Raw genomic sequence first — 22,744 nt, 5'->3', positions numbered from 1 at the left:
TGGAGTTTTAAGGTGTCGAGTTGCCAGCCCGGCGCTCAACCTTCCACAGAAGGCACACGCACGCACTCATGCCTAGGGCCAATTTCGTGTGTCCAATCCACCTAGAGCATATTTTTGGGATGTGGGAGGAAACTGGAGCACCCAGAGGAAACCCACGTGACCACAGGGAGGACATGCAGACTCCGCACAGAAGGCACCCTAGCCAAGGATCGAACCGGAGAACCTCTTGCTGTGAGGCAGCAATGCTAACAGCTGCACCACCGTGGACGCCCAACCTTAAATCTTTTCTCATACTAACTACTAATTCCCTGACTCCACCTTCAAGAAGATTTTCAAGAGAAAGGTAAGAAACACTTTTTTTGTCAAAACACAGACTATAGCCTGTATAAACAGCAAAAAACATATTTATAGTAGTTTGATTTCTGATCCCTGAAGAAAAACAACAAAAGGTCAGTGAGTACGAGGTAGTCGAGTACTAGAAGAAAGAAGGGAAGCTGCTGGCAATACTGACTTAACATGGGAATCTGACACACCTATCAACCTTCAAAAGAATGCAAACTCATGACTAGCCCTGGTTTTCAGAGGGAATGAGGAAGTCAGTGTGAAATTTCTTCCTTTGAAGGCATTCGGCCAAGTTACCAGCACACCAGTAAAGTGATATTTTGGAGCATTGCAATGGCTCATTATTTATGTGTTTTTTTTTCATAAAATGCATGCACATGCACACACTCTACAAAAAAAATGCTGTCCAGTAAAAGCAATCGCACAACTCACCTCAGGGGACCAATCAGCACACTCTTCTATGGTGCTGATCGCAACCTCTATACACCTTGAGTTGACGATAGCTTCCCTATCCTAGCTATGACTTGGCCTTAAAGTACTAGAATTTGTATCAAAGTGTTCTTGAAAGAGGCTAAAAGTCAAATTCAAAGTTTTTATCGCCTGTATCTGTCAGAGGACAGATCAAAAGGAAAAAACATTCTAGAAAAGAAAAAAGAACTTTCATAGGAAACCTACTCAAGTTCTTCCCACAAAGAAACCTGCAGCTCAGCTTCTGACACGTCTAATAGCACTTGTAGAAAATATAACATTTTTCTCATCACTGTTAATGGCAAGGATCCCTGATTTTAAGCTTATGTCAGCTAAGGCTCCTCAGTGTTTGAAGAAACCATACATACAAATTTACAGATGCAAATGCTTCCTCCCTTTAGTTGCTGGCAATAAAATTATTTTATGATTCATCCTGTTACAACTCTTTTTTTAAATGTTTGTAAATACTTACTTACCTAAAGGAAATACTTTTCAGATTAAATGCCACTGTAATAGAAATCATAAAATAACCCAGTTTGTGGAAATCTGAAGTTAGAAGTTCTAGGTATGATGTCACAGATACACTTTTGACTGTACTAATTACTACCATAACCAATTGTTCTGAAAGTCCTACGTATCACTTTTGGAGCATTCTCTATGGATAGCTGTACATCTAGCCAGCATACTAAAGCTTTGGCCCTTCCAAACAACATACTTCGGATCTTACGCCCTGCATCCAAGGCATAATGTACATTAAGCGATGTAAGTGGTGCCAAATCCTCAGGAATGAATTGCCCCAGGAGGACTGGAGCAGTCAAGGAGGAAGAAAAGATAGATGGTACATGCACATCCAGAAAGAAGGAAAAGACCCTTAGGCCAGAGGAAGAAGAAAAAAACAACACGGGAAGGAGGGACGGACGGAATGCACCAACAGTGATAAGCAAGCTGTGTACTATTATGGTAAATTCTTACACAACTGTTCTATATCCTTTCTTAATCACTGCTGCAATATTCCTTACAATAGGGAGAGTGCTAGAGCCACTGAAAGATGGGAGAAGGAAGAAAGAGCTTAGGAACCCTCCAAAACCCCAATGAGGACAGACCTAGCAAAACTTGTTCTGGCCTTAGAAATCCTATCCAACTTGTAGTGCTTAGTATACACAGAAGACCAAGTAGCAGCTTCCAAAATGGATCTAGCATTGAGACCCTTTACAAAAGCTCCAGAACAGGCACACACCCTAGTAGAATGAGCACAAACATAAGTAGGAAGCTGTTTGGCATGAAAAGATTAACAAAAGAAAATGGCTTTAGAAATCCAAGAAAAAAACGGGTTGCTTAGAAATTGCTAAACCCAATTACTTGCCCCTAAAAGCAACAAAATGTTTCTCAAATGTACTAATATCTAAATAATGTGTTGGCTGTCCATGCACATCCAGAGATTGGAGAATACTCTCCCTACTACTCTGAGGAGAAGGAAAGGAAGATGGGTGTTCTGTTTTTAACATCACTGACTACTTGAGCATAAAAGGATTGGTTCTAACGAATAACCCGTCATAAGGGCCTGAAGTTCACAGACTCTCTTGGCAGAAGTCAGGTTTTCTTGCTGCAAAGTTTTAAGGAGGAACAAGCTGCTGGTTCGAAAGGTGCGAATCAATTTTTCAAGAACAAAGTCAAGGTCCCAAATAGAAGCAATAGTTTTTCTTGGAGGTGTAATATGAAGGACACTTTTGAGGAACTCTGTAATCTCAAACCAAGAGGAAAGTGGTGGATCAAGAGGCTGAAAATGAACTTTAACAGAAGAGTATGATATACAACAACTGAGCAACTCCCACAAATAAGAACAGTCGGAATACTCATTAAAGAGGATCCTGTTCATTGTAGTGACACCAAGAAGAAAACTTTTTCACTTTGCAACATAAGTTTTTCTAGTAACGGTTTTCTGGCTTCCTGCAAAATTAGAAGCATGTTCTCCTGCAAACCTTATCACCCAGAGAGTCAATTGCAGCATGAGAAGATGAGTGTGACTTAGAAAGTTCTTCTCCTATGTGAGTAGATCCATCCTACAGGGTAACTTGTGACGACTCCCTGGCCAGGTGAAAAAGAAGGGAAAAACAATGCTGTCTGGGCCAAAACTGAGTCACCAACAAGATTCTGGCCCTATCCAACATGATCTTGTATAGTACCTATGGCAACAGAGGAAGAGGGGGACATGCATACAGGAATGCCCTTTTTCAAAGAAAAGACATGGTATTCAATTTCCAAGCCAAAAAACTTGGCACTCTGGAACAGGACTTGGGGAATTGTCTGTTCTAAGGGAAGACAAAAAGATCTATCCGAGGAGTACCCAATCTATGGACAATGTCCAGGAAAACCTCTTTGTGAAGCATTCACTCATAAGGATCTGCTTGATTGCTTTCCACAACACTGTCTTTTGATGGAATATAGACTGCCTGTAGAATCAATTTATGGTGGATGGCAAAATGCCATGCTATGAGGGCAAGTCTGCAAAGACGATAAGACTTTATTCTCCCCTCTTTGTTTATGTACCATATAACACTTCTGTAGTCTGTGAAAACTCTCGAGTGCATCTGGAGTCCAGAGATAATTTAAGACCTGAAAAGCCAGGATAAGATCTTTCATTTCCTTGATGTTCATATGATCTTTTACCCTCTGTGGTGAACAGATCCCCTGGACCCTGATTTTGTTGGAACAAGCCCCCAGGGCCAAGTCTAAAGCATCTGTAAACAGCTCCTGAGTAGGGGAAGGAACCTGATAGAGAAGACCTGGATTCTGAAATATCTAGTTGATCCACCATAAGCAAGGCAAGAGAAGAATAGGAAAAACCAGAAGGTGTCAATGCTGCAGCTGAACTGTCTTCAGATACCACTGGAACTTCCTCATATGGAGTCTTTCAAAAGGAACCATTGGAATAATGGATACCATGAGCCACAGGGTCTCAGAACCCTCTTCCAAGGTCTGTATCAAATGAAGAAGTGAAAGAAGGAAAGGTGTTGAAGACAGGACCTTGGGAGTAGGAAAAAGAGCCTTCATAGTAAGAGTCTGATCCTGCAGCCCAAGAAAACCTGGTCCGTCGAAAGAGTCAGGATTGACTTCTTTAGAGTGACATCAAATCCCACACTGCAAAGAAGAAGCACAGTGAACTCAAAGTCATGAATCTGTGGTGAGGGAGCCAGAATAAGAAGCTCATCCAGATAAGGAAAAACCTGAACACCATGGAGCCTGCAAAAGGCTATGACTGGGACTAGACATTTCAGAAAAATCCTTGTTGCTCTAGAAACAAAAGCAAAGAACAGAACTAATAATGGAAGGAAGGTCCAGACATCTGTAAACAATGCCAGAAGACAGGGTGCATAGGAGTAAGTAGATATGAATCCTTCAGGCCCAGAGACACCAGAAAAGGTTAAGGAAAAAGGAAATGGAGACTGGAGAGTCAACATTTTGAAAGAAGGAACTTTAAGAAAGGTGAGGTCCAGAATGGGCCTCTAACAGTCTCCTTCCTGGGAACCAAAAACATCCTGGAGTAGATCCAGAATGGGCCTCTAAGAGTCTCCTTCCTGGGAACCAAAAACATCCTGGAGTAGATGCCCTTCCCCCTCTACCAAGGAAGCATTTGGTTGAATAGTACGAGAGGCAAGAGGTCTTGAAGTGGAGGAGGAAAATAAGCAAATGGCAAGGAGGAGGTTGAAAAAGAGGAAGGGACTTTCATATCATGAAATAACCATTGCAAATTATTGATAGAACCCAAGAGTCTGTGGTGATTGACAAGTAGAAACAGACAGTTAACCTTTGGGAAAGAAAAAATTGGTAGAGGGGAAGAGAAAGATAACTGTCAAGTAGAAGCTGATGTGTAACCAGCAAAAGAACTACATGCTGTCCAGGTCAAGAGCTTGCTTCATCCATTTATTGGTAAAATTTAAAAGTTAAGCGCTTTCGTCCACTCAGAGTTTTCATCAGAACCTAGTGGAAATTAACATCACATGACTTATATACTGCCTAAAATATAATTCATCCAATCACCTTATACCCCTAATACAAATTCTTTTTAACTCTGTCTGTTTTTTAGGTGTAGGAGGCTGAGACTCAGGGGCTTGGGAAGCAGATGTACAAGTGTGTAGAACAGTTTCTGAAACAGCACAAACTGCAGAAAATCTGTGATGAAAATCCATCTGTTAAGACAGATCATATCATCTCTTCTGCATATCTGACATCTTGGAGCTTTCCCAATGAAAATGTTCCATCATTTTAATAATGATGCCCCCAAAAGAAAGTTCTTGAACTGGAAAGTCAGAGGAAATAGTATCTTCTTTAGTAGACCCTAAAGCAAAACAAGAGTGACTCTGGCAGCAATAAGCCAAAGATTCCTCCCTAGAATCCAAATCCAAATTCTCATACTCGTGAGAAGAATCACAATCCCTAGGTCATTCTTTTTGTGGGGGGAGAGAGGGAATTTAGAAACAGGACATGCAAATGGTCTGACCCATGTCATCCTCCAACAGGGTTGTGAAAGAGGTAGCAGGTATTGGAACCGGGCATGTCTCAGACTCTACATCTGGCCCTACAGAGACATCCGGCAGGGGCTTCAGAGCATAAGTCTCTGATGTTGTCAAAGGTGGCTGGAAGTCCAGGTGAGCAGATTCAAAAGCCATGGTCCCTTGAGTCAGTAATTTCAACTGCAGATTATCTGAATAAAGATGGATGCACAAGGCCTTAGGAATAAACACCTGGCAAATATCACACTGTGTGTGGTTAAGGTCTGCACCAAAATAAAAAAGGTACTTCCCACATCTATCCTTATATGGAATCTGCATCCCACACTCAACAATGATGCCTTATCAATGGACTTCATAAATTTTCCATTCATGTAGCAGCACAACATCTTTGTCAGGAGGCCCCTTATCCTACTACAGCAAACCAGAGAAGTGGCCCCAGATCACAGTCATGCAGTGGCACACTCCCATCTTACTGAAATACAGTATCTATGACAGAGTACACTCTGCTATAAGACCTCTGTCTCCACCACTGATGGCATGACTACCCATGCCATCCAGTTATCCTCATGTCCCTTGGTAGCTCTGCAAATAAAAACAATGATTGATTCAATCATCCTCCCTGTTCAATGTATGTGGAGATGCTCAACGTACAGAGCAACTATCATATACTCCACAGCATAACCTTTAAGTAAGAGTACATGCATCATGTGTATTCTGTCTGGCATAGCACTGTCACTTTGTGCTCATAATGGGCTCATAGAGCTGGTCTAGATTCTACTGCTTCACCTGTGTTGTTGTGTACCATGCCCACCACTGCTGGTGAGGGGTGCTGCTGCTCACCATCTCTTGGCCATATGGTTGCTGATGGATGAGGTTAGTGAGTTGGCTGTGATAGAGGCTGCTGTGTCAGGTCCACGGGTTCCCAACAGAAGTGTAGCTGGCTGTTATGGCTACTGGTGCCATCCCCCATCTCCCTCAAATTTAAGTTGAACAAAAAGTCCTTTCCCAATCTAATGATCTTCATCTAAGCAGCTATCCAGATTTTTTAGGGCTGTTCCTCAACTCTGAGTTGAGGAACAAAAAAAGTCTATTCCCTGTTCTGCTAGTTCCCATTTTAAGGAGGAACAACAAAAATGTCTTTCCTTTTAAGCTGGAGCAAACTGCTTAACAAGCAGCAGCTGCTACAGTCAATGTCACACACTCAGCACTAAATCGAGTAACATGGCAACATACTGCAGACATCTTGTAAGCTGTGGCAGTGAGCATACCACAGTGCCCCCCCAAACCTATCCAGGCAGCAGGAACTGGGTCTTCAGCAGGGAAAATGTGGGCTCTAAAATGTTTCCTGTTTGTGTTGAATGGTGTTACCTGCAGATCAGCAGTGCTACTTGTGTTCCATATGATCATCATCAACCAAGGCTACAATGGGTAGCCAGCATTATCTGAAACACAGTGGGAAAATGGAGGGTAAGAGATTTGTTGACAATGCCTTTGGTTCTGAAAATACACAACAAATCGAAGGAGCCCAGAGAAACCAGTCTTCAGTGTGTAATATCTTAAACCTCATTTGAAGGGTGGAACGTCATTTGTACAGCTAGTGGGATTTGGCTTTAAAGACTTGAATGCATCATTAAAGACTTTTAAAAAAGTAAAACAGTCAGTGGTCATTCAGAAGCCTTAGAGTTGGAACACCTGAATGTCATTAAGGGGTCATTTACATACACCCCATGGGGCTCCTTCAAAAGAGATTTAAGGTATTACACAGTGAAGGCTGAATTATTTAGGAGTTTCTGCCTTTTTTTTTTCTTCTTTTGGCTTTGCTATGTGACTGTTTTACCCTTCATATGAAATTAACATTCAACTAATATTTTGAACATCGTATAAATGAAATTAAAACAGTTAGTTGATGGCATAAATAGGGAGGTCAAGTTCAAGTGCAGTGATGTACGTGCAACTTTATTAATATCTAGGATAGAAAATGCCATAAAAGTCTGCAATCTTAATATATTTAAACAAACTAAATTGTTGGAACAGATAAAGAAAAGATTTACTAAGAGAAATCGTGGTCTACACCTCCTTTGTATATTCTGAGAGGTTGAGACATCTTGACTTATACACAGAAACAGAAGAGAGTTAGAGGTGATTTGATTTTAATTTGTAGAGCAAGAATACATTTATTTCTGTGCAGATATAAGAATGTATTACTTTCTTCTATTTATGGTCATAGCAAATTTTTAACACTTTCTGGAAAAGGAAGTCAGTTACTAGACGTTTCTTTAACAGAAGGATATTACTTTTAAGGACTGAGCTTCTAGTGGGTGTTTTAAGTTGTTCCAAATGTTGAATGTTTTAAATTAATACCTGCTGAATATCTTGGGAATGCAAAATACACTATGGAGTTGAAGGTACAATTGTGTAATTTGCACTGACCAATATCAGTAGATGCTCAAAATTTTCAGTGCTACAGTAGACAATGGGTTGCATGCTGCAAGGGTACAGCAACCACTCATAGGTTCATAGGTTCATACTAGGCTATCTGCCCTAGGGCATTTATAAGCCTAGCCAGAGTGTGTGTGGCTTTCACCACCCCTTAGGATGAGAATACTATACCCATTAGTTTGCTGTGCCTCTGTCCAGCAGTGATACAGAGATGATTCCCGGGGTAAACCTACGATCTCCCATCCACTCGTCAAGATTTCTCTTGAACAGAGTCAGTGAGGGGCTCTGCCTCACATGGACTGGGATTCTGTTCCATAGTGTAGGGAGTCTCTGGGTGATGAATCTGTCCCTCCAGCACGTCCTATTTATATCCGTGTTGAGGTTTAAGTCTCTTGCTCTCGTGGCTCTGGTGGATTTGGATTTTTGAGGTGGAGCATGTCCATTAATTCCGGGTTGGACATGGCCTTGTATGTCAGGCACAGATCACCTCTGAGCAGATGGTATGCGACTGAATAGAGCTGGAGTTTCTTCAGTCGGGCATCGCATGACATATGTTTGAGCCCCTTTATCCTTTTGGTGAGGAACTTTTGGGGTCTTTCCAACTGCTGCAGGTGTCTGGTAAGGTACATTCGAATGGGGCGTTGTACTCAATCATTGGTCTGATAAGTGAAGAGTACAGGGTACAATGACCTCTCCTGATCTGGATGTGAATCCCTTCATGATCAGGTGGGCAATGTAGAAGGTCTTCCTAACCACTTTGGCAATGTGAGTGTCAAAAGAGAGGTTACTGTCAACTTGGGTCCCCAGGTCCCTGATAACTTCTTCCGTGTTTAATGGATTACCACCTATGTGGTAATTAGGGGTTACCTTGTTTTTCCCAAAGGGTATGACCATACATTTTTGGCATTTACCTTAAGCCCATGGCTCTGGCACCAGTTATCCATTTCTATGAGACCTTTCTGGAGGATGTCTGTGTCTGATGGAGTGTCAATTATGGTGCCCAGTTTGCAGTCATCTGCAAATTTTGTCAGCCACAATCCCCTATGTTTGCCTGCACTTCAGAAAAATAAATGCCGAGCAAGAGGGGCCCAGGACTGAGCCCTGAGGGACACCGCAGATGACAGGCTTAGAGTCTGACATGGCACCAGCAACTCTAACCCTGTGTGTTCTGTCCTTGAGCCAGTTTGCAACCCATCTTGTGACATATGGGTTTACATCTAAGCTGGTGAGCTTTTCTATGATGCCCAAGTGGGGTATTGTGTCGAATGCTTTTGCTAGGTCAAGGTAGGCTGTGTGAACTGCCTTACCCTCATCAATGGCCTTAGTGACTGTTTGGAAAAAGTCGACCAAGTTCAAGAGGCAGGATCTGCCCTTGACAAAGCCAAATTGGGTAGGATCCAGTGTCTGTATGTCCCCAATGTCTTTATTTATGAGTTTCATTATGATCCTCTCCATAGCTTTGCAGACAAGGCTCGTCAAGCTTATGGGGCGGTAATTTCCAGGGTCCGTAGAAGCACCGCCTTTGTGGAGTGGGACCACAGTTGCCGTCGCCATTCTTTGGGCGTATCCTGTAGTAAGGCTAAGATTAAACAGCAGCCTTATGTGTGGGTTTAGTTCCTCATTGAGTTCGTGTAGCACACAGCCGGGGACACCGTCCGGTCCCATTGATGCTGTGTTTTTTTGCTTTAGAGAGAGCAGCTCTCACCTGGGCATCTGAGATGTTTGGGAGGCTAGACTCTGGTGGGATAGATATTTCTCCTTTTGGGGGGGGGAGGGGAGAAATTTGCAGTGAACCTGTCTGCCAGTATGTTGGCAATGTCTGTGGGTTCAGTGATTTTTTTATAATTTTGGACTAATTCTGAGCATATCTGGGAGTTTCCACCCAGGTTTCTAACATAGCTAAAGAAGGCTTTATGATTGTCTTTTGTGTCATTAGCGATTTTTCTCTCAAAGTTGGCCTTGGATGATTTTATGAGTGATCGTAGTTTTTTGCTAGTATTGATCAGAGATGCCTTCACGTTTAGGGATTTTGCTCTGTCATGTAGTAGCTTTCTCCTCTTGTTGTACAGTTTGTTTATGGCTGGAGTCCACCAGACCGGGCGCCTGCCTTAGGTGGAAAAGGTCTTGATTTTATTAGGGATTGCTTGATCCATACATTCCTGGAGGTGCTCGTAGAAGGCATTTGTAAGGGTTTCAGCAGCGTGGGTTGTGGTTTCCACTGGCTCGGGGGCTTTGAAGGATACCACTCCAGTCTTAAGAAGTGTGAAGTTTGCTTTTGAGAAGTTCTTCACTGTGGTCTTTTTTACTGGGGGTGGGGGCGGGATGTGGATCTCCAGTGAGATTAATTTATGGTCTGATCTCACCAATGAGGGATATACTTCCGGTGTGGAGCATTTTGTCCCCATGTTTGTGATGATCAGGTCTAGTATATTTTCTCCTCTTGTGGGAATGGTGACTAGTTGTTCCATAGCATTTGAGTTTATGAACTCAAGGAACCTTTGGGCTAGGGTGTTCCCAGTCTATGTTTGGGTAGTTGAAGTCACCCAATATGATGGTGTTTGGAGAGACATTTATACTCTCCAGTGTCTTCAGGAAGGCTGTGTGGGTTTCCTGAGTTTGAGAAGGTGGTCTGTAGCATGTTACAAACTGTAGGGCAGTTTTACCTATGGTTAATTGCACCTGGATGGTCTCCGATGCTTCGTGCGTTGCCACTAACCTGGAGGTGTGGGTATCCTTTATGAATATGGATACTCCCCCTCCTTTTGTAGTTCGGTCCGGATTTTGGGGCCGGAACGCATGATATGAGGTATAACCTGATAGTGCTGGGGTGCTCTCAGGAGCCTTGAACCAGGTTTCAGTCACAGCACAAACATCGATGTTCTCCATACTGATGAGGGCTTCGAGGGCGTGCATCTTGAGGTGTAGACTTCTGGCATTGAGAAGTATTACCCTTAGTTTTTCTCCATTTTTGTTTTCTAGGGCGGTAGGTTTATCATTTGAGCCTTGCCTAAAAAAGGCACTATGGGGGTGGCAAGAGCCTTTGCCAATATCCGGAAGCCCAGGGGTGACAGGTGCAAGCTGTCCCTTGCGAAGCAGCGTGGCTTGTCAAGCATGTCATCCCAGGCAGACAGACATTGGATCCCCTTAGAATGACACCAGTAATTAAGCCAATTATTAAAGCTGATCATTTTGTCTCTGTATTGTGGCATCATTCTTGGTGAGGGTAGGATACTGCTCAGGGTCAGGGTCATACCGGCCTGGGCTACATAATCTGAGAGCTCCTCTATGTCTCTTTTCATGTAGTCCAGGGAGGTACGTCTCAGGTCGTTCACACCGGCATGGACAATGACTAAGTCATACTTGTACTTGCTGTGGAGTGACCTGAGTGCTTGTGTTATGTGGCGGATTCTAGCGCCTGACAGGCAGCTAACTGTGATCTTTTCCTTGTTCAGTCTGGTGAGTGGGACGTCAGTGTGTCTGACTATGGAGTCACCCATAACAAGTGTGTCTGGCATTGTGTTTGGCCTTAAGGGCTGTGACTGTTTAGCACAATGACTTTGAGAACTATGTGTTGCATATGTCTTATGTCTTGAGGTGGCAGTTGCTTGGGTGTCTGCTTTGGAGGCCTCTGTAGTTTTGGTAGATTTTTGATCAGTGCCTCCGAGTATGTCTTTGTGTGTTTATGTGTTTGTTTTGCAGTTGTGATAGTTCTATGTGAAACTGGGTTTGTGGTGTGCGTGGTTTCCTTCTCCTCCTGTCTGGTCTTGCCAGTCCTGAGTTGAGAGAGCTCAGCCTCCAGTTTGGCTATATAGTTGCATCTCTCACATGTATTTGTGTTTTGTGGGAGAAGGAGTGGGTTGTCTGTGTACATGAGGCAATTGTAACATTGCCTCAAGATGCCCAGATTCACCAGCTGAACAGGAGAGGACGCTAGCAACTGACCCTTCGACATGCTAGAAAAAGTGAAAAAGTTTGCTGTGTAACTGAGTCAGAAAGGACCTATAGGGAAATGGGTACTCAAGGGGATTCTAGGCTAATGTAGTACTTTGTTTAGTATACAAGTACTTTACCTATATAAAAATGCTTTAGAAGCAAGTGCTGAGCTATTGAGATAGAGAATAGACTGTTTAGATTGCAAGTAGAGAAGTTCTAAGGGAAAAATTGAAGAGCAGACTTTACGGAGCCAGAAACAGTTTAACCTTGTTTAACCGGCGCTGCCCGATGGTGCTCTATGGGCAACTCTGCGCTAAAGCGGGCTTTATAGCAGGGGGTTGAAAAGACCTAGGAATTGACCCAAAATGGCCAATAGACTACAAGTTTCTGGCTGGAACCACTGCTCTAGGGACAAATAGGCTGCTCAGTGCTCTCCACTCCCACTGGTGAACAAAGAAGCTTCCCTTTATCCAAATAAGGATATGGAATAGCACATGAACCAAGCCAAAGCCCAGAGATCAGCAAACTCTGAAGACTGGACTATTCTAGTTCAGTAAGGTGGGAAAACAAGATTTTTTTTTTTTTTTTACAGAAAACAGAGGAAAAACAGACAGTAAATGCTATAAATGCTTTTAAACGGCTAGCACACTTGAGTGTGTTAGCCTACAGGTAAAATTAAGCAACAAATAACTTTTTTAAAAGTGCAAAACAGTTAATCAACACAAAAACAGTTTAAATAGACATCCAAAAGCTTTCTTCTCCTCCCACAGTCACTGACTACTTATAGGTAACTAAAATCTTCAGGACTTTCAAGCCCCTAACCAAACACGGGGTTAGAAATTAGCCAATAAAAACCAAAATCTAACTTTTTATCCTAAAATTATATACAAGGAGGAGGATGGTGGGTGGGTGTGGCTACTACAGTAAAAAGTTCAAGCATCTACTGTTACGGATAAGTGCAACTTAGACATCTGTATTATGTTCATCAATCTCAATGCTTCAGTAGTCTATGCGGAGCAGGAAGGATAAGGATTCAGGAGCCCCTGGAGAATGATCCTAGCAAAGCCGGCTATGGACCAGGAAAAGGAATCCAATTTGTAGTGCCTTGTAAATGTACGGACAGAGGACCAAGTTGCTGTCTCTAAAATGCTTCAAGAGTCCACTTCTATCCAGTATGCCATCACATTAAACTCTGGCTCTAGTGGAATGTGCCTTAACACTGCCTGGAATGGAATTTTCCATGGTGAAAGTAACAATACAAAACACCTAAAAATCATCTATTTAGCAAGGGTTCATGTTTCTTAGTCCCAAAACAGGAAACAAATAGTTGGTCAGCTTTCCTGAAGGACTTAGTTCTGTCAAGATAGAGCCTGAGTTCCAATACACATCCAGAGTGTGTGAAATCTTTTTTCCCCTTATTTATAGGATCTAGACAGAAAAAGAGGGTCTATATTAAATTCTCGAAAACTGACAATGTTGAATCTAACATTGTCGACCCGAGAATAGCGAAAGTGCAGAACATCAAACAGGTAAACGGAAATCTCCGTAAGGGGAGATTTCCATTTACTTCAATGTAGTGCAGTCCCGGAGTTGGTATATTTAAGTAGCATGAGGTGTGGGGGGTGCGCAGAGGGCTTGCCCCCTGCCTACACCCTTTAGTTTTTTTTTTTTGTGAACATTCGATATTTTAACAGTTCGATCACTAAAAGTTGACCTATAGTGATTCGAACTGTTAAATGTTCGATGTTCTAATATAGACCCAAAAAAGAAGAGGATAAAGGCACGATTCAATGCAAACAAACAACCATGGGCACAAAAGAGGGGTTTGTGAATAGACTGACCGTATCTTTTTCTTAAAAGAAAAAGAAAGATAGGGAACTCCCACCATGAGAGCTTGCAACTCATATATTCTGCAGATGTCACAACAGTAAGAAAGGTTTTCCAAGTTATGAACTAAAATCAGCTTGACAGGCAGTTGGAAACGATAACACAGTCAGTTGTTTCAGCACAAAATTGAGATCTTAAGGCGGAAGATGTACCCGTCTACACGGAGGTCACAGGTATAAAGAAGAAAGAGGGGGTTCTATGGGCAGACATGCTGAAATGTTCACAAGATTAACCTTTATGCTGGGATAAGGGTCCAGAGGGTAGTAACTCACTCAAATATTTAAGCACCAGTGTTACAAATCCTTGACAGTTCCTCGGTCATTGGCTAGGCACCAAGCAGAAAACCTCTTCCATTTGCCAATATAAGACTTCCTAGTTTCAGGCTTTCCTGCCATCTTCAGTACCTACTGCATATTCCCATAAAAGAGGTGCCTAAAAGGTATAAAATTTGAATCATCTAGTCAAGTAGTTGAAATTCCTTGATGTCAAGAAGTATCAAACTCCCCTTGTCTTATGTGAGTAGATCCAGCATGTGAGGAAGCTTGTGGTAATTGCCTTTGGCTAATTCCAAAAGGAGATCAGGGCCAGAAGGGAATAATAGCAATGATTTTTTTGAGAGTCTTTCTGAATCTTCAGAATTACCCTGGAAAACACTGGAAAGGGTGGAAATGCATATGTAAGAACATCCTCGATTGGGCTAATGAAAGAGCATCTGTTCTCCAGGTCAGCTTCCAAGGAGTCCTGGAACAGAATCTGTTATGTTGACTGTTTTGTGAACAGATCTACTCTAGATGCGTCCCACATCTGGATCAGTTCCTGGAAGACCTCTTCACTGAGCTTCCACTTGTGTGAATCCACCCAGTACCTGCTTAGCTGGTCTGCCACTGTTTTGCAATGATAGCATGTAAGATGACTGAAGAGTTAAGGTCTACTGAAGAACTAACTCCCACGCTATGACTGCCAGCTGGCACAGAGGGTATGCCCTAGTGTCCCCTTGTTAGTTGATGTGCTACATCACCATGGTGTTGTCTGTAATGATCTGGAGGCACTTGGGTCCCAAAGATGATGTAGAGACTTTGCATTTTGACTCAAACAATATTTCTTTAATACTGGTGTGATTTCCCACAGTCCTAGCACTTTTATCCTCTCTGAAACTGCACCCCAACAAAAATGAGGGATACGTCAATACAGACTGTATTGGAGTAAGTGGAGGTAAACGGAGACCTGGATTGTGAGCCATCTGATCCCTCCACCAATGCAGTTCTGACTTTGCAAAGTCCAAGATTGGAATATGAAACTCCAGGGGATGAGAATGCTGGGTACACGTTTTCTGATGTACTACTGAATCTTTTTCATACGTAGCCAACCAAAGGGAATTATGAGAATCATAGAAGCCATGACTCGTAGTATCCTGAGAAATTCTTTGGTTGTAGCTTGAGACTAGGGAGAAAAGTTCAGGAAGACTTCCATATACAAACCCACCTGAAAAAAAGCCTTTTGCAACACAGTATTTATCAGGTAACCTAGAAATGCAATCTGATGTGATAAAGTAAGGGAGGATTTTTGCATATTTATCTGGATTCCCAGAAGGTTTAGGAGACAAGATACCTTTGTTAAGGATTCCTGATGATGGCAAAAAGACTGCACAAATAAGCAAGTCATCTAAATAATGAAACATGTGGATTAACTGCATTCTGCAGTGGACCAGCACTTGGGCAAGATACCTTGTAAACGGTCTTGGTGCAGAGTGTACGGCCCAAAGTATAAGGCAGAGTACTGATAATGTGACCCAGATAAATACAATCTTAAAGATCTCTTGAAGTAGCTTGCTATTGGAATGCGATGGTAAGCATCTCTGAGGTCTAAGGCTACCATAAATAAGACTCTAATCTTGGGCCAAGGCTAACACTGTTTGAAAGGTCAACATTTTGAACTTTGGAATATTCACAAAAATACTGAAGATGGTCTCCAAGGGTACCTCTTGTTTGAGACCAGAAACATTGTAGAGAAAAAGCTCTTTCCTATTTGTTCTTCAGGAACATCCTCTGCAACTCCTGCTTCGACCATGTGCTGGAGCACTTGAGTAAACTCCTCTGATTGGGAAGATGAGGGGAAGCCCCTGAAAGGAGGGAGGAGATTTTGTATACACTGCCAAATGTAACCCTCCAAGTTCACCTTCAAAACCCATTTCTCTAAGATATTTTGAAAAAAAGGGAGCATTGAGATTCAGATTCTGTTTAAAAGGAAGAGACAGAGGGGCAGGAGGGGGAGGGAAGGTCACCAGGTTTCTGACAGAGTCATTCTGAGAAGGGCTTTTGATCCTTTTTAGGGAAAATTCCATGATTTTTGGGATGATTTTTATTGGTACTCTCCTGCCATCTCTTCTTAGGTGTCTGCCTGTTACCAAGAGGCACCCCTTATTAGTTGTGTCATTTAAAGGGAGGAGGATCTGGAAGAAAATAACCTGGGGGGCTGAAAAATCCTAGAAACTCCCTGTATTAACTTACTCCTCTCATCTTACTGCTTGAGAAACTGCATAGCAGAATGCCTAACAAAACCTCTGGGTGAGGAATTCAAAATTTCTGACTATAAAACATCTGAAAACTTTTGATTATGTACACAGAAAAATCTTCTCAAGAATTTAGCTGAAGCAGAAGCCCTGGAAACAGTATCAACACACTCATATACACGTTTTAAGTCAGGTTTAGAAACTTGAGGCAGGTTAAAAACAATCTGATTCAAGTAAGACCTACATTCAGGAGTCTTGGAAACAGAAAACTCTGTCAAACTATTATCACACCAGCATAAACTTCTACACATAGTCCTGGTAATTAAGAATTTTAAAGGCTAAAGCAGAGGAAGAAAGGAGTCTACTGCCCAATCTGTCATGCAGCTGACCCTCTTTATCCCCAGGAACTTGCTTAGGGATAGTGAGGAGCCTGTTCGCAGCAGGAGCACTAAAAATTGCTGCAAAATTTGCTCTAAGATGAGAAAAGACATCTATTACTTTGAGAGACCTTATACAATTTATTTGCCTTTTAAGAGAATCAGAAGTGCTGCATAAAAGAATCCTCCAATGTTGGCAGAAAGGGAGGAAATGAGTGCTGTATATGGGGCTTCTTGTCCTAATAAATCATTGTATCTGCCCAGTTCAGGGGGAACATCCACCTGCTGCCAAGAAAACACATCCTTTTTCTACAGGCAGTCTCAGAAAATGGAAAAACCCTCCAGATGTACATTTTCAAGCTCACTATCTAAAGAGTCAGAGTCCTGGGCTACAGAATTCTCAGGTGAATTAACCCAGTCTCTACCACATCAGATTCATGAGAAACAACATCTTCATCATTGGGAGAGGAGGAATAAGGAATAGGAGGGCACTTGGTATTCAATATTGACAGGAACATAATTTTTACACACAGAAATAATTTCTCTGTTATCAGAATGATTAACTTTCTGTTTTCTTTTACTGAGAAAAATCACTGGCAGAAGACAGAGAAAGGGAAGGCATATCATCCAGAGCAACATATCTCTTTCTTCAGCAATACCTAGAAGACCCTCCTCCCCCGGGTGTCACCCACACCTAAAAGGGATGGTTCTTCCATGTCCACATCAGACACCAAAGAGGTGAACAGGACACGTCTGACCTACAGTTCATAGTGGCCAGCAAGGATATACCAGAGCGATTCCAGGAAACTGCGGAGTCACTGACCATTGGCTGAGGTACTGAATGAACTCACACTAAAGGCAAGAACTTGTGCTTTAAATTTTTTCTTTTTACGTACATTGGAAGAATGAACAGCAGTAAGAATCCATCTTGTAGCAGAAGAAGCCAGATTGCTGGTAAGCTCCACTGGAAGGAGTCGGTCAGAAGATAAGTTATCCCTTGGTGCATACAAGCAGTACACAACCGTTCAGAAAAATTCCAATTCCTGACACAAAAGTTACTCAAACAGAATACAATTCCCATAAAAACAGAGACACTTCCCCTGAAATAAACTGCCCAATAAAAAATTAATCAAGTAAGTTGTCACAAGGTGTACACAAGCATTTACACAACACACAGTTTTTGCTCTTAAAATTAACCTAAAGGCTAACAAAAAGCACTAAATTAGTCTTGTTTTAAACTATCAAATAAGCTCCAATACTAGGCAGGTTATACCAAAATCAGATCTATCCATGCACCCACAACTCCTTTTTCCCCATCTTTGTACACGTGGTTGAGGTATAACATCAACAGTGATGATCATCTAGAGCCACTGCTCACATAACCAAGTGGCTAGTGCCAGAAATAATGCCTAGAGTTACAATATCAGTGTTTAAGGAATATCTATCAACATTACTGAAAAGATGGTATTCTTAAAGTGATATTCAACAATTATTACAGAAAATAAGTAAATACAAACATCCAAAATAAATTTCTAAATCATAAAAATGTGCAAAATGGTGCCCCAAAGAGGTCTTATCTGTCTGAAAGGAAGCCTCTAGCAGGCTACTTTTCCCGAGAAGCCTCAAAGCTGCATTTGTACAAAGTGGCAAGAATGTACTAATGATTCTTAGTCGCTCTGGCTGCTTATATAGTTCCCTCCAAAAATGACTTAACCTATAAGCAGCCAGAGTGACAACATGGGAAAAGATGAAAGCTTTTGGAAGCTGTACGGTCACTGTATCACTGGGAGGATACAACCTGTAGACTACTGCTGCAGTGAGAATGATGAGCACCTGTTTTTCTTTTTTCTTCAGTGTGAATTGTACAGTTATGAGTTTGCTAAAATTAGTAATTGCACTTGCACAGGACTGGTGGATGGACTTAATTTTTCTCAAGATACAATATGTTCCAGTGCTGTCAGGTAAAAGTATTGTCTGAAACAAGTTTTCAGTGTCGATATGGATAATCCCAGTGAAGGACTGAGCTAAGGTGTACAGGTGGTTGCTGAAGTGAAGGAGAGTTCACTATTGAGTAAAGACTACATTTGTGAGCTAGATGAAAGTGTAATGGGTTGTTTGCCTGACCTTGATGCTTTGCATACCATCTTGGAGTTCACGGAGACAAACTAAAATGAGAAGGGTGGGGGCATGAACTTGTTCATTGCCAAGCTGTACTTCTGAAATCAACACATTTCAGTGGGGCTATACATGGGTCATTACTATTATACCCCCCTTGAGGTTTTTCGGGATATGAAAAATTCTGCTTTTAACCATAGAATAGGACTCACTTGATTTGTGCACTACATGTATGTGCATTGTGGATGGAGCTTTCCTTTTGCTGGGTTCTTCTCAGTTTCTGCCATATAGTGTGAACACATTGGTTAAACATAATAATGTGACAAAAAGATTAACTGCATTGGTACATGGTGGATGTCATGTAAGACCTACATGCGGGTACAATGTGGTCTGGAACTGTCTCTTCAGGTTGTGCAGTTGTTTTGGTTAGATGACTCCTCCAAATTTTATCATATGTGATTTTTAGCCCTGATGTCATTATATGCCTCCAATTTAATTTTCTGTCTTTGCGTTGTCTATTTCATTTTAATGAAAAAATTTGCCATAAAATTCAACATCTAGGTTTGTCAGATCACTATGGTTCGAACAAGAGTTTCACACTAAAATTAAGTATGCTGCTGTGCTTAACATTTTCCCATATGCACACATTCCATCAGGGTGTACAGCTTTAAAGAATAATTTCCCATTTACTTTGTGCAGTACTAAGTTTTATGAATGGTGATACTCTGGTGAGCATAACTGCCTTCCAAGCAACTGATCCGGATTTGATTCAAAACCAGTGCAAGAAGTCTGTACTTTTAGACAGTTGTGTTGATTCTGCTGCAAAGAGACAAAGATGTAATGCTTATCTGGGGAGGCTGGCATAATGGTTAAGGTGTTTACCTTACAAACACAAGGTGCAGGGTTTGATTCACACATGGGGTAACTGACTAGGCTTAAAATGGCCCACAAGGGCAGTTAGCCTACTACTAATCTATGTACCTAAGAACCTATAAGGATATTTGTGCCCATTTGCTACCAACAGTTCTGCTTGTGAGAGGTTTTCTCTACTGCCTACTTCTTAGTTTTGGAGTGCAGGTGTGAATTACAACATAGTATTTTGCCTTGCACAAAAATTTGGTTGAAAAGCGGCACAGGAGGTCAAGATGTTTGTTGGGCTGCCATCACATGGATACATTTTCTATTATGATGTAATTGAGAAAAGCAGGAATCTGTCTGTCACATTACTGATCAGGAGGGAGCAGTTTGAGCTGCTAAAACTTCATCAGTTCCTATCTTTGCATATGTTACTGCAGGGAATTTTTGTTTGATGTATTTGTTTGGAAATGTAAAATGGACATGCATGTACTGAATTAAATTACTAACAGTTAAGTATCAATACTTAGAGAATAGGCAAACTGTATGTCAATGATAAGAAGTCAATTATATTGTCAAACGTACTATCAGTATATTTACCTGTATCTACCTCTAAATATATCTGTGTGTATATTTATGGACACAAACACAGATGAGTACATTCATTCTCATTGACACCAATACATAGACCTAAGACATCAACTTTACAATGATGACAAAGCCAGCACCAACAGTCTACCATGCATGCACTAAAACAGTATTTGCACTTGCAAATTTTAAACAAAGAAACAGCAAAAACCATCAATGACCAAAAAACAGTGATAACATAACCCTCAACACATTACTACAGGCAGCATGCCAAATAGCATCCCCCACTAATCATATACACTAACTCTGAGATTGCAGAATATCAGGGAAGGGTATATTTCCCAGCCCTGGGAATTGTGTGATCTTGAACACCTATAAAACATCTGTTTAGTTGACCAAACGCAACTGATTAAACGTCGTCACCAAAGAAAATTTAGACTAAATGCAGTCCAGCCACATAAATAAAGATGCACATTTACATTAGTTCCCAAAATCAACACCTTGAGCCCTCAGCTAGAAACTGTTAAAAAAGTGACTCATGGAAAATGCATGATTTTATGAAAAAAACTAAAATTAAAGGACATGGAATGGTACAATCAGAACTTGTAAGATACTTCTTGCACATACCTTTTTCTTACATCTTCCAAGTCTTTTGCAGAGACAAATTTTGGCCTGCGTCGTACTTCTCTCTGAGTTTTGAGTGATTTATTCTCTTGTATCATGTCTATAACAAAAAACAAGAAAATATCAAGTTTTACATTAAAAAATGTGTTAAATAATTCATATTCAAACTACATTCAACAATACGCAGTGGCCGCATAACAACATATTATGGGGCATAAGCAAAGAGTACAAATGCACAGCAGAGGAGGCAGTAATTCTTGTCTCATAAAAACAGAGCATCTAGGAATGTAAGCAAAGTGATGACATGTGCATGCAATATTAATGTAGAGTACACACCAGAAATTATAAAGTGATGACTATTGATTATACACACTTATACATATATTATATATATATGTGTGTGTGTGTGTGTGTGTGTGTGTATATATATATATATATATATATATATATATATATATATATATATATACATCCAATCAAATTCCTAACATCCTAGACTAATACATACATATATGCATATATATATATATATATATATATATATATATATATATATATATATATATATATATATATATATATATATATATATATATATATATATAAATACATATATATATATATATATATATATATACATCCAATCAAATTCCTAACATCCTAGACTAACCCAATCCTCTCATTTTACACCTCACCCACTTATTAACAAAGCCAACTCCTCCTCTATCTTCCTTCTCCTACTACAACCCCCACACCCCACCTATAAACTACATCTCCCCTCTCTGCTAAACTCCATCCATATTACCATGTCTATATCAACCATCTATCCACAACTCCATACACTTTTCTGCTTTTCAATTGTATCTTCTCTTATAACTACTTACCTCCTAACCCCCTACGAACTCTTCTCTTTCATATCCCTCTAAATACACCTCTACACCTACATCGCCTTTCTCACCTACCTTCCCACACCTAACCCAAATACCACAGACTAGCGCACTTCAAGTTAAGGAAACTTAATTCCAGAAAAATATGTGACACCTCCTACAAACTTCTCCAACCAAAATACTTCAGAATCCTCCACTTTCTGCTAGATGGAGATATTCATCCTAATCCAGGTCCACAGCATAATAAAACCAATATACACAAAATACAAGACAAAACTACTTCTCTCTTATCTTCTATACCCACCAACTCTCTCTCTGTTGCTCATCTCAATATATGAAGTGTTTGTAACAAAATAAGTCAACTCCATGCCCTTCTAGAAGTCCATCAATTTGATATTTTATGCTCAACTGAAACATGGCTAAAGCCTTCTATCAAAGACAATGAAATCACCCCGCCTGGTTATAACATCATTAGACTTGATCGCATAGCCAGAAAGGGAGGAAGAGTTGCAATTCTCTACAAAACAAAACTCCAAATTAGTACTATAAAACTGATTTGTACCCTAGACAATAATACTGAAATAATCAGCTCCAAACTTCAAATCAATACTACTAAATCCATAAATATCATTTGTGTATATCTCCCTCCAGGAAATAATATCAACACTCTCGAACACATCCTCAACCTACTCTCTACCAATCTCCCTCAAGAAACACTAGTCTTAGGCGACTTTAACATCGACTGGTATTCCTGTAACAGTACTAACCCCACCTCACATATTAACCTTTATGGCTTCAAACAACTCATTAATAGTACCACCAGAACTAATAAAACCAACAATAATGAAACCACCTTAGACTGGATTCTTACTAATACTCCCCAACAAACCTACCAATCAGGCACCCTTCCAGATGATCTAAGTGACCACTCACTAACTTATATCATTAGACACAAAACAAACCTAACCTTACCTAAAACATACAAAACACTACGTTCTAAAAAACAATTTAGCTCTGAACAGTTTCAAGCTGAACTTAGACAATGTAATTGGGCCCTACTAAAACATCTCCCACTTAATGAAGCAGTAGAATACTTTAATTCTACATTCCTATCTATCCTAGATCATCATGCCCAAAGTCAGACCATTAGAACCAAAGCAAAAACAGCATCCTGGCTAAAAAAGGATACTAAGCAAAAGATCATTCTCA

General features: G+C 40.9%; 1 protein-coding gene across 8 annotated transcripts in view; it reads right to left on the bottom strand.

Moving 5' to 3' along the window:
• The window catches only part of LOC122815566 (protein mono-ADP-ribosyltransferase PARP12-like), a 981,818-nt gene that overhangs the window by 360,780 nt on the left and 598,294 nt on the right, over nt 1–22,744 (bottom strand). For all 8 annotated transcript variants that reach the window (XM_044088163.1, XM_044088164.1, XM_044088168.1 and 5 more), the window contains one exon: nt 20,652–20,748. In XM_044088163.1, coding sequence (XP_043944098.1) covers nt 20,652–20,748 — 97 coding nt within the window. The remainder of the gene's footprint in view (nt 1–20,651; nt 20,749–22,744) is intronic.

Source organism: Protopterus annectens, chromosome 11.part0 (genome assembly GCF_019279795.1).
Source record: "Protopterus annectens isolate FY-2018-M chromosome 11.part0, PAN1.0, whole genome shotgun sequence".
Lineage (NCBI taxonomy): Eukaryota > Metazoa > Chordata > Ceratodontiformes > Protopteridae > Protopterus > Protopterus annectens.
This window is presented reverse-complemented; position numbering and strand designations above follow the sequence as displayed.